Here is a 15,397-nt window from a genome sequence, read left to right as displayed (position 1 = left end):
TATCCTCAGTGCCTCTGATTCTAAAGAATCGACTTCGGCCGTGGGCGAGAGTCAAGAATTTATCAATGTCAGTAAACCCCTTCAGTTCCCTCCACCAGGGATCACCATCCACACAGACGCGTCCTTAAGCGGCTGGGGAGGGTATTCCCAGGTCAAGAAGGTTCAAGGGACTTGGTCACCTCAGTTCCGTCAGTTCACCATATAAACGTACATGGAGGCAATGGCAGTGTTCTTGACTCTAAAAAGGTTACGCCCACCCAAGTACTCCCACATAAAGCTAGTCCTGGACAGCGCAGTGGTAGTACATTGTATAAACAGAGGAGGCTCCAAGTCACGTCATCTAAATCACGTCATGATAGCCATCTTCTCCCTGGCAGACAAGTTCAGTTGGCATCTTTCCTCCACTCACATAGCTGGAGTAAGAAACGTCATAGCAGACGCCCTATCCCGATCAGTGCCCCTAGAGTCGGAATGGTCACTGGACAACAGTTCGTTCCAATGGATCCTTCAAAGAGTCCCAGGGCTACAGGTGGATCTCTTCGCATCCCAAGCGAACCACAAACTACCGTGTTATGTAGCCCCCAACCTGGACCCTCTGGCCTATGCCACGGACGCCTGGCTCTAGACTGGAACAACTGGGAGAAGATTTATGTCTTCCCTCCAGTGAATCTCCTCATGAAAGTATTGAACAAACTCAGGACATTAAAGGGTCAAGTGGCTCTAGTAGCCCCAGACTGGCCGAAGAGCAACTGGTATCCTCTAATTTTGGAGCTGGGCCTTCGTCCTCTTCAGATCCCCAGTCCCAAGCTCTCCCAGTCAGTACAAATGAAGACTGTGTTCGCTTCCTCAGGGATTCTCAAAACCCTAACTTTATGGATTTCATGAAGTTTGCGGCAAAAAGAGATGCGAATATTGACCCTCAGAATATTCTATTCTTGGAATCCGATAAAAGGGATTCGACTTTGAGGCAGTATGATGCTGCTGTCAAAAAGTTAGCAACCTTCCTGAGAGAATCGGATTATTAGAAATCATGACAGTTAATTCAGCTATATCCTTTTTCAGATCCTTATTGAAAAAGGTTTAGCAGCTAGCACGATTACGACAAACAAGTCAGCTTTGAAAAAGATATTTCAATTTGGATTTAAACATAGACTTGACGGATTCCTACTTCTCGTCTATTCCTAAGGCATGTGCTAGGCTTAGGCCTTCTGTAAGGCCTACGTCAGTTTCATGGTTCTTAAATGATGTTCTAAAACTGGCTTCCGAAAACCGATAATGACACATGCTCGTTTATAATGCTCTTAAGAAAAACCCTATTCTTATTAAGCTTAGCTTCAGGAGCAAGAATTTCAGAACTGTCGGCTCTATCCAGAGACCCGGATCATATTCAGTTCCTTCCCACAGGAGAAGTCCTACTTTCTCCGGAACGTAGCTTTTTAGCAAAGAATGAAGATCCTTTGATGAGGTGGGAACCTTGGAAGGTACTACCCCTTCCACAAGATGTATCTCTTTGCCCAGTTACAACCTTACGAGCCTTTCTGTCTAGGACCTCCTCATCTTCATCGGGTCCCCTCTTTAGGAGGGAAAAAGGTGGAACTTTATCCATTAAAGGCATCAGGCAACAAATCCTACTTTATTAAGCAAGCCAATCCTGACTCTTTCCCGAAAGCACATGATGTCAGAGCAGTAGCCACCTCAATTAATTATTTCCAACATATGAACTTCGATGAGTTGAAAAAGTATACTGGATGGAAATCGCCGACAGTGTTCAAACGTCACTACCTTAAGTCCTTGGAAGCTCTGAAATTCCCAGCAGTAGCAGCGGGTAACATAGTTTCCCCTGACTCTAGCTAATTTATAGTAGAAGATTCAGTCTCCTTTCTACCTGCCTCACCCAAAAGTTCGTCTATTCCTACCTTGTTCATTTGCATTCACCTTGTGTCTTAGCTGCTTTTGTGATAGTGTAGTGGGTGCCCCTTATTGTCTGGTTAGGGACACTCACAAATGATTATAAACATTGATCTCATGGATGTTTCCCTTATTTTATGCTAGGGGATACATCATATTATAATGATTACGGGTTTTGTATATTAAGTCATATACATTCCTTTATATATTATTATTGTTGATTGTTTTTATTAATTGCTATTATACTTTTGATACATGCTGTTACACAGATACCATTTGATACATGTAAATAATTTTACCTGTATATATGTAAATTACCTTATGTTAGCAAACATGTTTAGATTTAAGGGAATTTAAAGAATATTTCTATTTTTATACCACCCCTGTGTATATGTATCTTTTAGCAATTATAGTCTATATTAGATATAATTTATCTTTTATTTGAGACCTATTCTGATTTATTTATTTTTATTTTCATTTTATTACTTTTGTTTACAATCTTGTGCTATTTCTCTGGTACGATTTCGCGCAGCGGACACGAGCTGAGCCCAGAAAAGGGATTTTGACGTAAGGAAAAATCTATTTCTGGGCGATTGGCTCGTGTCGCCAGCGAAATCCCACCCTACCCATCCCTTCGCCCAAGATTGTCTGCTAACTTCAGGATGGCCACCAGAGGCGCAGCAGTCGGCAGCATGGGATGGAGTAGTAGTAGTACGAGCTTGCTCACTCTGTGGGTCGGCTGCCCTCTTGGAGGGATTTTGTAGTGGGAGATTTCTATTGGCATTTGGCTCGTGGTAGTGGTCTCACTCGCCTAGTGTTCATACCGACACCCTCCTGGAGGGTGAGCGAGTCAGTTATACTGACTTTTCTTTATTTTATTTATTCTCTGTATGTGTTAGTACATTTACCCTAGAAATAATAGATTAAAGGATATTTCGCTGGCGACACGAGCCAATCGCCCAGAAATAGATTTTTCCTTACGTCAAAATCCCTTATTTTTTCGGAAGAGTTGCCGCACGGACGTAAGGAAAAAGTTTATTTCATAAATTCACCATAAATTGAAATATTGTGCTAGAGACTTCCAATTTGTTGCAAAATAAAGGTAAATGATTGAATATTACTAGAATGTAATAGTTTTAGCTTACATTTGCATCTTTCGACCATTTCGGTCGAGTCAAAGTTGACTGAAGGTTGAAATTTTGGCACTTATCGTTATTTATATGAAAATATTTTAAAATTGATAAAAGCTACAACGATGGGTTGTTTTTAGTTGTATTCTAAATGAAATTGTGCACATTTTAATATATAAAACTTTATGTAACGGCTAATATAAAATGGTGCGAACACTACGACAATCGGACGAAAAATGTTCTGAATTTTTTCGGAAGAGTTACCGCGCAGACGTAAGGAAAATGTTTTTTTATTTCATAAATTCACCATAAATCAAAACATTACATTGTGCTAGAGACTTTTAATTTATTGAAAAATAAAGGTAAATGATTGAATATTACTAGAATGTAAGTTTTAGCTTACAATTGCATTTTTTTACCATTTCAGTCGAGGCAAAGTTGACCGAAGGTTGATATTTTGGCACTTATCGTTATTTATATGAAATATTTCAAAACTGATAAAAGCTACAACCATGAGTTATTTTTTAGTTATATTCTACACAAAATTGTGCACATTACCATATATAAAACTTTTATGTAATGGTTAATTTAAAATGGTGCAAACATTACGACAATTGGACGAAAAAATTTATGATTTTTTCGGAAGAGTTACCGCGTGGACGTAAGGAAAGAGTTTTTTCATAAATTCACCATAAATCAAAATATTGTGCGAGAGACTTCCAATTTGTTGCAAAATGAAGGTAAATGACTGAATATTACTAGAATATAAGAGTTTTAGCTTACAATTGCGTTTTTTGACCATTTCGGTAGAGTCAAAGTTGACCGAAGGTTGAAATTTTGGCACTTATCGTTATTTATATGAAAATATTCCAAAACTGATAAAAGCTACAACCATGAGTTGTTTTTGTTGTATTCTACATGAAATTGCGCACATTTTTATATATAATACTCCATGTAATGGCTAATATAAAATGGTGCAAAAATTATGTCAAAGTGACGAAATAATTTGAGATGTGTCGCTGATACTTTTTAGTGCGAGAAGAAAGAAATTTGCGCTTACGCGCCTGGGTAACGATTGTAAACAAAACAACGCCTTGATCTGTGAGCTCCCAGCATCCCCCAAGGTGTGTGATTCAAAAAATTTCGCCTAGTAGGCCTATAACTATTTTTCCACAAATTTTTAAAAAAACTTTTTATATCAACGTACCATATGTCCAATCGGCACCCAAAAGACTATTTATATCGACGTTTAATAAGTACAATTGGCGTTGAAGGGTTAACAGCAATGCCAATCTTCAGTTAACGGTGACGTTAAGCGGGTTGTTAGTGCTGTTATCGCTGATTTTCAGTTAGTGGCATCAGCCGGGAACAGAACCTCCACCATTAATTGGGGACTGCTGGTACGTACAGGTTTACAATCCTTTACCATGAGTTCTAAAAATCTAAAGCTTTTAGTGGAGAATGGCATCATCAAATGAGAGAGAGAGAGAGAGAGAGAGAGAGAGAGAGAGAGAGAGAGAGAGAATAACTCCTTATATCACAAGATTGAAATAAACTTCTATAGGCAACACTTCTTCCCCTCCCATAAATATATACGTATATCTTTTCCAGAGAAGAGGGAGAGAGGACTGAACAAGTATCTATTTGTTTATTTATCAATTCTTGAGAGAGACAAAAGAAGGATGAAATAGAAACACCAAATGTATACCTTATGTAACATCCTGCATCAAATTTGTTTACCTTAAATTATCATCATATTACTCTATTAATCTTTGAGATTATATTAATGTAATTTCAAAGTCATCTTAAACATTAGTTGGTACCCTTAAAGAAATATACGTATGTACAAACTTCTAACACTTGCAGCCAAGAGAGAGAGAAAGAGTTACCACTATGATATACTTATCTTGTGGAGAGAGAGAGAGAGAGAGAGAGAGAGAGAGAAGAAATAGAAACACCAAATGTATACCTTATAAAACATCCTACATCAAATTTACCTTAAATTATTATCATATATTACTGTATTAATCTTACAGATTGTATTAATATAATTTCAAAGTAATCTTAGACATTAGTACCCTTAAAGGTATATATGTACATATGTACTTCTAACACCTGCAGCCGAGAGAGAGAGAGAGAGAAGAGAGAGAGAGAGAGAGAGAGAGAGAGAGAGAGACCTTACCTTACCTTACAGACCTTACATCTTGTTCGGGTTGCCCCAGGTCCCTCAGTGTGAGGCACCTCTAATGTCTACCAGAGAGTTGCTAGTACATCTTCCGGTATATTTTGCATCTTCCAATCTTGGATGGTCTGGGATGCAGTTTAGATATTTGTCGAGCTTATTCTTAAACACATCTACGCTCACTCCTGATATATTCCTCAGATGAGCTGGCAACGCATTGAATAGACGCTGCATTATCGATGCTGGTGCGTAGTGGATTAATGTCCTGTGTGCTTTCCTTATTTTCCTGGTATAGTTTTGGGCACTATTAATCTACCTCTGCTTGCTCTTTCTGATATTTTTAGTTCCATGATATTTTCTGCTATTCCTTCTATCTGTTTCCATGCCTGAATTATCATGTAGCGTTTCTTTCTTCTCCTTTCTAGACTATATAATTTTAAGAAAAATTGTAGTCTTTCCCAGTAGTCTAGGTCCTTAACTTCTTCTATTCTAGCTGTAAAGGACCTTTGTACACTCTCTATTTGTGCAATATCCTTTTGATAGTGTGGGTACCATATCATATTGCAATATTCAAGTGGACTACGAACATATGTTTTATAAAGCATAATCATGTGTTCAGCTTTTCTTGTTTTGAAGTGCCGTAACAACATTCCCATTTTTGCTTTACATTTTGCCAACAGAGTTGCTATTTGATCATTGCATAAACATGTTCCTATTCATCATCACACCAAGGTCTTTAACTGCTTCCTTATTTGTGATGGTCTCATTATTAGGTCCCTTATATGCATATAGCTTTCTTTCTCTGTCTCCATAATTTATTGATTCAAATTTATCAGAGTTAAATACCATCCTATTTACCTCTGCCCAATCATATACTTTGTTAAGGTCTCTTTGTAGAGCGTTCCTATCTTCATCACAAGTAATTTCTCTACTTATTCTTGTGTCATCTGCGAAACTACTCACTACCGAATCCTTCACATTATTGTCTATGTCTTCATCATAATAACAAACAGTATTGCAGCTAACACCGTACCTTGCGGCACACCGGATATTACCTTGACTTCATCCGATTTCTCGTCGTTTGCAATAACTATCTGTTTTCTGTTGTGTAAAAATTCTTTTAACCATCTTCCTACTTTATCCACGATATTGTGTTTTCTAATTTTCTTCGCTAATATATTATGGTCTACTTTATCAAAAGCTTTTGCAAAGTCTAAATAAACCACATCTGTTTCATTTCCGCTTTTCATATTTTTGAATATGTTCTCACGGTGGACTAACAGTTGGGTTTGTGTACTTTTCCGGGTACGAAACCATGTTGTCCTTTATTAAACAAATTATTTTTTATTAAATGTTTCATAATATTTTTCTTCATTACCCTTTCATACACTTTCATAATATGTGATGTTAGACTCACAGGCCTATAATTACTTGCCTCTAGTCTGATCCACTTTTGAAAGTAGGGGTAATATATGCGTAATTTGTGCTCATCATAAATCTTGCCTGTATCTACACTTTGTCTTAATAATATTGCAAGTGGCTTTGCGATAGAATGAACTACTTTCTTTAACAAAATAGAAGAGAGAGAGAGAGAGAGAGAGAGAGAGAGAGAGAGAGAGATTGTCCTTACAATATGTAAAAGAGCGAAATGGAAAGATTGTTACATTTCTTTAAAATACTCACATATGAATTTTGTAATTACAGTTATAGTACGTATTATATATTATTATCATTGGAAAATATTAATAACAAACTTATTATATACATACATGTACCATAAACTTTCTCTCATCTCAGTAAGAGAGAGAGAGAGAGAGAGAGAGAGAGAGAGAGAGAGAGAGAGAGAGAGAGAAACTACACAAAAACCATTAAAATCGTTACCCATTATATGGCACCACTCCCCTCCCGTCACATTACTTGACATATTTGACAGCTTCCTGAGTTCCAAGAAGGTAGGGAAATGGATACAAAGAAAGACAAAGGGAAGAATTTTCATTTGAAATTACAGTTATATTATTATTAATATTATCATTTGAAAATATTAATAAACATATACATCTACCATGAAAATTCTCTCATCTCCATAAGAGAGAGGAGTTATCCTTACTTAAGTGAAATGTAAAGATTTTTTTCATTTCTTTAAAATACTACCACATATAAATTTTGTAATTAGTTATATTATTATTATTATTATTATTATTATTATTATTATTATTATTATCATTATTAATTGAAAATATCAATAAACATATTACAGTGGTCCCCTCATATTCGCGGGGGATGCGTACCAGACGGCCCCGTGAATAGTTAGAACCCGTGAATGTTTGGAACCCCTATAAAAACGCTAAAAACAGCCTATTTTGACGGTTAAAACTCAAGAAAAACCCACAAAAAATTTTCATACTTGGTTTTTTAATAGTTTTATCACAAAAAGTGCATTTTATGATGAAATTGATCAAAAAAAACAGAAAATTGTGGATATTTCTCATAGAAAAATACCGCGAATGTGTGAATTTTCCGCGAATAATGCGGGGAAACGTTCCCGCTAGAAATCCGCGAATCTGGAGAACGCAAATACGGGGGGTCCACTGTACATACTACTACCATAAAAATTCTTTCATCTCAGAGAGAGAGAGAGAGAGAGAGAGAGAGAGAGAGAGAGAGAGAGAGAGAGAGAGAGAGAGAGAATCCTTTTTTAATTGAGTGAAATGGATAGATTATTGTATTTCTTTAAAATACTATAAAATGAATTTTGTAATTACACTTTTACATTTTATTAAACAATTATTTATTATTTATTGATTGATTATTATTATTATTATTATTATTATTGTTATCATCATCATTTGAAAATATTAATAAACATATACTCGTGTAGCCTACCATAAAAATTCTCTCATCTCAGTGAGAGAGAGAGAGAGAGAGAGAGAGAGAGGAGAGAGAGAGAGAGAAATTACATGAACTTTAGTAGCCAACAAAAACACAATCTTAGTTGGCAACTCCTTCCCCTCCTGTCACATTACTTGATATATTTGAGAGCTGTGGACCACAGCCGCCTCAGCTTAGCTACCTGTAGTTAGAAAGAAAGATGCAGAAGACTGTAAGAATGAAGGAAATCCCAGTCTTCTTGCAGCTTTCTTTCCAACTACAGGTAGCTAAGCTGAGGCGGCTGTGGTCCACAGCTCTCAAATATATCAAGTAATGTGACAGGAGAGGAAGGAGTTGCCAACTAAGATTGTGTTTTTTGTTGGCTACTAAAGTTCATGTAATTTCTCTCTCTCTCTCTCTCTCTCTCTCTCTCTCTGAGATGAGAAAATTTTTATGGTAGGCTACATGTGTATATGTTTATTAATATATTTTCAAATGATGTATAATAATAATAATAATAATAATAATAATTATATAATAATAATAATAATAATAATATAACTGTAATTACAAAATTCATGTAATAGTATTTTAAAGAAATAAAATAATCCATCCACTTCACTCATTTAAATAAGGATTCTTCTCTCTCTCTCTCTCTCTCTCTCTCTCTCTCTCTCTCTCTCTCTCGCCTCTCTCTCCTCTCGTCTCTCTCTCTCTCTCTCCTCTCTCCACATAAAATACGTATGTCATAGTGGTAACTCTCTCCATCCTTTTGGCTGGAAGCGATAGAAGAGTATTTGAAAATTAGTAAATCAATTTTGTATCATAAAAATGTATTCAGTCATGAAAACATCAAAATACACTATTAAGTGATTATTTATTGTTGGAAAACCCTGCGAATAGGCAAATTTCTTGCAAATAATGGGTAGATATGATCCAGAGAGAAATTTGCAAATCTGTGAGTCCGCGAATCCGGAGAAAGCGAATAAGGGGGTTCACTGTACTGAACATGTGATTTTGCCAGTTTCAGATGTTGCTTTTGCCTCAAAAACATTTTGCAGCCTGCTCATTATTAGTTTCTTCAGGCAAAGCTATAATATTATGCTCAAATTTTGTGGGATAGTTTCTTCACATATCCTTTTCTGTTCCATGAAGGATGAAAAAAAATATAATTTATTTTTACTTATGGAATTACACTGAAAATAAGCTATTTTTACCTTTGGAATTACTTTTAACTTGTTGACAACTGTAATGCAACTCTTAATAAACATTGCTAGTTACAGTAACTAACATCAGCAAATAGATGTTTCTCTAGTCAGTTGTTTGTCAGTACTTGTTGCTGTTTATGCCTGTGTCTTGCAAGCTGTAAAAAGTGGCTGTCAATGTTAGAAATAGTAATGAATTCTTACACAAACCACAAGTTTTTAAACCTTTTTGAATGTACTATATGATGATTCGCACTCAACCTACTAGACTTTTGCTCCTAGGCCTATTAGTTAAAAACTAACTTATTAGTGAAATCTACTGAAACTGAGACAGTCACAGGAAGCCTAGCCTTGTATAATCTACCAAAATAGAAACCTGTGTAATAAGCACATCCTCATGTAATCTACCAAAAATGCATTTCACTATACACGATATATATGATGAAATCACCTTTTGGAGCAAATTTTTTTGGATCAGATATGCTGAGTACAGGCAGTCCCCGGATATCAGTGAGGGTTCCATTGCAATGGCTTGATGATAAGCGAAAATTGCAAATAACTGAAAAACTCAGATTTTCTGCACTTATTGGCACCATTCCAATGGCTTGATGATAAGGGAAAATTGCAGATAATTGAAAACTCAGATTTTCTGCACTTATTGGTGCCAATAACCTGATTTTGGCACTGATAACTGGTTAATGGCGCCTCTGTTATCAATACACTATTATCTGCCCCAATAGCCGGAAATCGGTCCATTTCGGCAGGACAAGCACCATAAAACTGCATCACAGATAACCAAGGATAGAACAATGGGAAGTCATAGAGATCTTTGTTTGACAAGTCCTGCAAGCTGACGTCCATTGCCCATGCAAGAGGGTCTGGGACTGGTGAACAAATAATTGGGAGGCATTAATTCTTTGATGTTGCAAACAGACCTATGGGCAATCCACTCTTATGAGCTTAACATCTGAACTACAGTAGAGGTGTCCTGCCTGTCAGCAAGCGGGTGGTCAGGCCCCTAATCCTAACAACCCATGACAAGCATGTACCCCCTGACAAACCCTTGGCATACCACCTGGGATGCCATAGGGGCCTGGCTGCCCGCTTGCTGACAGGCAGGGCACCTCTACTGTAGTTCAGATGTTAAGCTTATAAGAGTGGATTACCTTTCCTCACTGCAACTGATCCTCTACAACCCCAACTGCCCCCTTCTGTAGCATGGCTCTCACCTCTGTTTGTGGAGCCCTCTACAACAGAAGAGAGCATGTGTTTTAGGTCCAAGATGATAAAAATGCCTAACCTCCACTGTCACCGGCTCAGAAATACTTGACCTTCACTGCCACCTGGCATGGGGAACGATGACCCGTGATAGCTGATGATGCTTAGATAAGGGGAGCTCCTCCATGGGTTGGTGCCCCACCCCCCCCTTGTTCTGATTGTGTTGCTGACCTTTGTGTCACTGCCATACCACTTTGCCCTACCTTCACTGAAGCTGCCTGCAAGAACAGGTTATCCCTACACTCTTCTCTCTGGATCCCTAAGGCCTCCTATATTTTGTTGGGTGGGTAGTGGAATTAAAAGTCCATGATTGCCCTATCCCTGAGGTGAATTAGAAGTCCATGATTACCCTATCCTTGAGGTTTAGCTAACTCTCTTGGGAGACCTGCCAAGAGACCACCAACAGGAAGGATTCTTCCCTCCTTAATAGCAAACTCTCCCAAATTTTGGTGATCTGATTTGTAAGCAAGGTGATTGCTCTTTCTGCCAGGACCACCAGGCTCATGACAATGGCCACCTGTCCACCAGAACTACATATAGTACGTATCTCATTTAAGATGGGTCACTGGCATAGGTCCCACCAGGAGATGGACTATAACACCTTCAAGGACAAAGTCTCCTAACTGTTTGTCCATGCATGGTTAAACCTCGCCTACTACTGCTTGAACCTTTATATGGGGGTATTGGCACCCACCTCCAGAAAACAGGGTTCAAGGAATGAGATGCTGCGTGGGTGTCCTCAGCTAGGTAATCCTTCCCCTGTGACCTCTGTCAACACCCTGCAACAATTGGGACCAGAGTAGCCACACCGACTGCTTCACTTTTAGGCACTTTGGCGGATAGGGACGTTGCTTTGCCAAACCATGTATTCTCCTTATGATGGCTACAATTCCTTGGAGCCCCTTCTCTTCCTTCAGGTTTGCTGCTTCTCCCTTCACTGACACCTCCTGGCCATCAGGATCAGAGGGGTCATGACATGATTCCATTCTCTCTCCAACTATCAGAACAACGTATGCCACTCTGCTACTCTCCTGTCATAGCATGGTGCATCCAGCCTTGACTCTGGGTCTGTTGCTGATTTTACTGCTGATAGGTACTCTTGTGGGAGGACCAGAGTCGATGTGTATAGGACCTGGAGGGGAGAGGCCCTGACCAGGAAGACCCTCCACTCCAACCAATATGACTTTGAGTGGGGTGTGGTGTAGCTACAGCAATTGTGGGAGTCCCTCCTCTAGTAGGAAGAACTCCAGCTCTCAGCTCACACATCATTCGAAGGAAGTACTATCTCTCCTCTTACAGTAAATTCTCATTGAGTGACTCCTCCTCGTGGCTTTTCTTGGACTTCATCCGCCTAGAAAATGCAGACCTCCTGTGACAATCCTTCTTGACAACACTGCTGCCTACAAAGTGAGAACCACTAAATGTGGAGGAAGAGTAAGAAGTGGAAGAGGCAGAAACAGCAAACCTCCACTGCAGGCTATGTTACCCACTCAAACAGTCATTTCCCCCACAGGAAATGCACAGAAATACAGGTCTACCTTTACAAGGGTCATATACTAATTGCAGGGCTTGTCCTTGCCTCCACACCATCATAAATCAGGGTTCACTTCTGTGGTGGCCATTACAAAGCTCTTCTAAGCACTCTTGTACATAAAACAGACATGACCACCAATATTTACACCAAAACATGCAGTGGTTGGTTGAGATTGACAACTGGAGAAGTACAAAGGAATCACAAGAGAATGCCAGTATACTGTGTATCACTAGTACGATATGCATGACTGAATACACTTGCAGCTGGAAGCACAATGGTGTGGGAAGGCTGTGAGGTCAGGGCAGCATTATTAATTTTTCCTATGCTGCCCAGACCTGCCTACATTACTATTTTTTTTATGCTACCCAGACCTGCCTGCATTACCATTTTCTTTTTTTTTTTAATAAGTACACAGGCGACAAACACCAATTGTAATAGGTACTCCATTTATGAAAAGCAAAGGTTTGTATCCCTGTAGGAAAAATCAAGAAAATAAGCTAAGCAAACAATAATATAGGCTAAGAAGACTATCAAATGTTAAATGGATACTGCAGTTGTTTTTCTATGACAAATGATCCATTTCTCAACACTCCTGTAATTCATATTTTTTTAACAACAATAGATATTAAATGTTTTATTCTAACCTACAAATTAATGTTGGGAAATATGTTACAGAAGTATCAAAAGAAATGCACTCAAATGGTAAGTCATAGTTAACTTTCATCAAAATTAAATCGTCTTTGCATTCAATAATTTAGTGAAGTAAGCTTTGGTATACATTAAACAACAAAAGTAGTTGTAAAAATAGCAAATTCAATATTTCTAAATCGTAATGTTGGAACACTTACCTTTGTAAATACCCTTCTTTTCCAAAAGTTCCCTCTGGGGTCTTCTCTTAATGAAACTTCTTAGTTTATCTGTTATGCCCTTGTTGTCATTCAAGATATCTACACTGGACTCGCGCTTCACTGAAAATTGATAAAGAAAAGGTTCATTCAACTTCATTTATTTCAAAATTAACATTTCTACCTCATCTCACACTATTTATCTATCAAATAACCCATTTCTATAAAAAAAACACTGACAGATGCAATATATACTCACTATATTCTACAATGATAAAAAAAAATCTCACCTTTATCGCCAGCTTTCTTGCCTTTCTTCTCTTCAGGAGCTGGTGTATCATCATATGTCACTCTTTCCTGAAAAATGCAAAAGCCACATTTTTACGATACAAAAACATGTTTTCATAAAAGGTCATTTAACATACAATACAACCCTTTATTCCATGCAGAACTCATCCAGTTACACAATAATCCTGAAAAGAGTACACCCAGTCTGTCTGGTTGATCTCCTACCACTAATCTAAGATCAGTTTCCCAATGTACATAGTACTAAAATCCATGGGGCATGACTTTGGGTGTTTTGGGATGATGGTTTGGAGTGTACTTTTCTTTGAAATATTATATTGTTTTAGTGTGATAATTTAAGGTATATTTTTGTTTGAACTATAAAATTAGTGATGAACTGCTAAAATAGGCAGCTGTGAGCATTTTAGTGTAAGGGGGATAGGATATTTAGCAGTTACAAGCAGTTATGAGTATTTTTAGAGGGATTTAATTTCTGTGGGGAGTTTTGGAACCTACCCCCATGAAAAAGTGGTGGATCACTATATACCGTTACTGTAGTATGCACAAAAACCAATCATCTGGCATTTACATTAAAGTAGGCTAGACTATTGTTTAAGTTCTCAAAATCCATTGATTGAGGCCTACCACTGAAATAATTAGGAGTATCATTTTTGAGTTGCTAAAAGAAATGAATTATCATGGGAATTATTGTTGTTGTTGTGCATAAAATAAATGTAAAAAGGGTATACAAAGGTAAACTAACATACATATATTAAACTAAAAGCCCTCAAAATAACACACTACTAGTTGTTTCTTGACTCTGTAGTTTATGAGCATACTAGATGTTGTTTATGCCAGTTTTTTGGTAAGTGGTTATTAATTATAAGAGATGATTATAGGCTATAAGTTTAGCAATTTTGTTTTGAAAGCCCAGCTTAGTATAATCTACCAAAAATACAATTCGCTCTACAAGAATAGACTTGTACTGTAAGGCCTCAATAATTGAGGGGCATAGGGACCACAATCACCCGCGTTAAGCAAATAAACATGTTATCACACCCTTCAAAAAATGCTTATTCTATAGCCTAACTGCCTACTTTAATTGCTAAAACACCAAAGATGCCCTTGTGAGAGAGAGAGAGAGAGAGAGAGAGAGAGAGAGAGAGAGAGAGAGAGAGAGAGAGAGAGAGAGATTGCATAAAAACCATTAAAATCATTGACCATTATATGGCACTGTTCCCTCCCGTCACATTACTTGACATATTTGACAGCTTCCCGAGCCCGAGCTTCTCTGGAGTTGAGAGAGGGTAGGGATATGGATACTACAAAGAAAGAGGAAGGGAAGAATTTTCATTTGAAACTACAGTTATATTACTATTATTTGAAAATATTAATAAACACATACATCTACAATAAAAAGCCTCTCATTCCCGAAAGAGAGGAGTTATCCTTATATGAGTGAAATGAAAAGGTTATTTTCATCTCTTTAAAATATTACCACATATGATTTTGTAATTACAGTCATATTATTATTATTATCATTATTATTATTATTATTAATTGAAAATATCAATAAACATATTACATACTAGTACCATAAAATGTTTTCACCTCAATAAGAGAGAGAGAGAGAGAGAGAGAGAGAGAGAGAGAGAGAGAGAGAGAGAGAGAGAGACTGTTGCCCTGGTTAGGTTGTTACACTAATAGATATACAATAGCAAAAGTAGATTTTAGCTGTGTATGTAAAGGATTAGGCGAATGAAATTCCACATTTTCATAAAAGAGTAATTAAATATTAGGGTAAAATATCTGGCTGTGACACTGCCTGAGACATCGTTAACCAGTCTACGGCACTGTAAGGTGGATTTTGGCACCTGTAGACTTTTGAATTTTGATTAGCGATGGCTTTCAGTTACCGTCTAGCCCCAGGAAGGGAACCCTACCGGTAACCGGGGGCTGCCTGTATTGAATTATAATATGAAAATCTATCTGCCATTTCCATTCTGGTTTTGTTTACATTTTGAAAATAATCAGCTGATTTTGATTTACTGCTATCATCACTGTCTTTAGTTGCTGAATGGAACTCAATTCAGGGATACGTATCTTTTATAAATTATCAAAGCTGGGTTTAAGAATTGCAGCTACTTTATTAATAAATGTAG

At 37.5% G+C, this 15,397-nt stretch overlaps 1 protein-coding gene across 3 annotated transcripts in view; it reads right to left on the bottom strand.

Moving 5' to 3' along the window:
• Positions 1 to 15,397, bottom strand: part of LOC135211116 (uncharacterized) — a 366,483-nt gene that overhangs the window by 89,128 nt on the left and 261,958 nt on the right. For all 3 annotated transcript variants that reach the window (XM_064244219.1, XM_064244220.1, XM_064244221.1), the window contains 2 exons: positions 13,241 to 13,307; positions 12,954 to 13,073 (listed from right to left, as the gene is read on the bottom strand). In XM_064244219.1, the coding sequence (XP_064100289.1) occupies positions 12,954 to 13,073; positions 13,241 to 13,307 (187 nt within the window). The remainder of the gene's footprint in view (positions 1 to 12,953; positions 13,074 to 13,240; positions 13,308 to 15,397) is intronic.

This window comes from Macrobrachium nipponense, chromosome 4, assembly GCF_015104395.2.
Source record: "Macrobrachium nipponense isolate FS-2020 chromosome 4, ASM1510439v2, whole genome shotgun sequence".
Lineage (NCBI taxonomy): Eukaryota > Metazoa > Arthropoda > Malacostraca > Decapoda > Palaemonidae > Macrobrachium > Macrobrachium nipponense.
The sequence above is the reverse complement of the archived record's forward strand: the minus strand, read 5'-3'. Positions and strand labels throughout refer to the sequence as shown.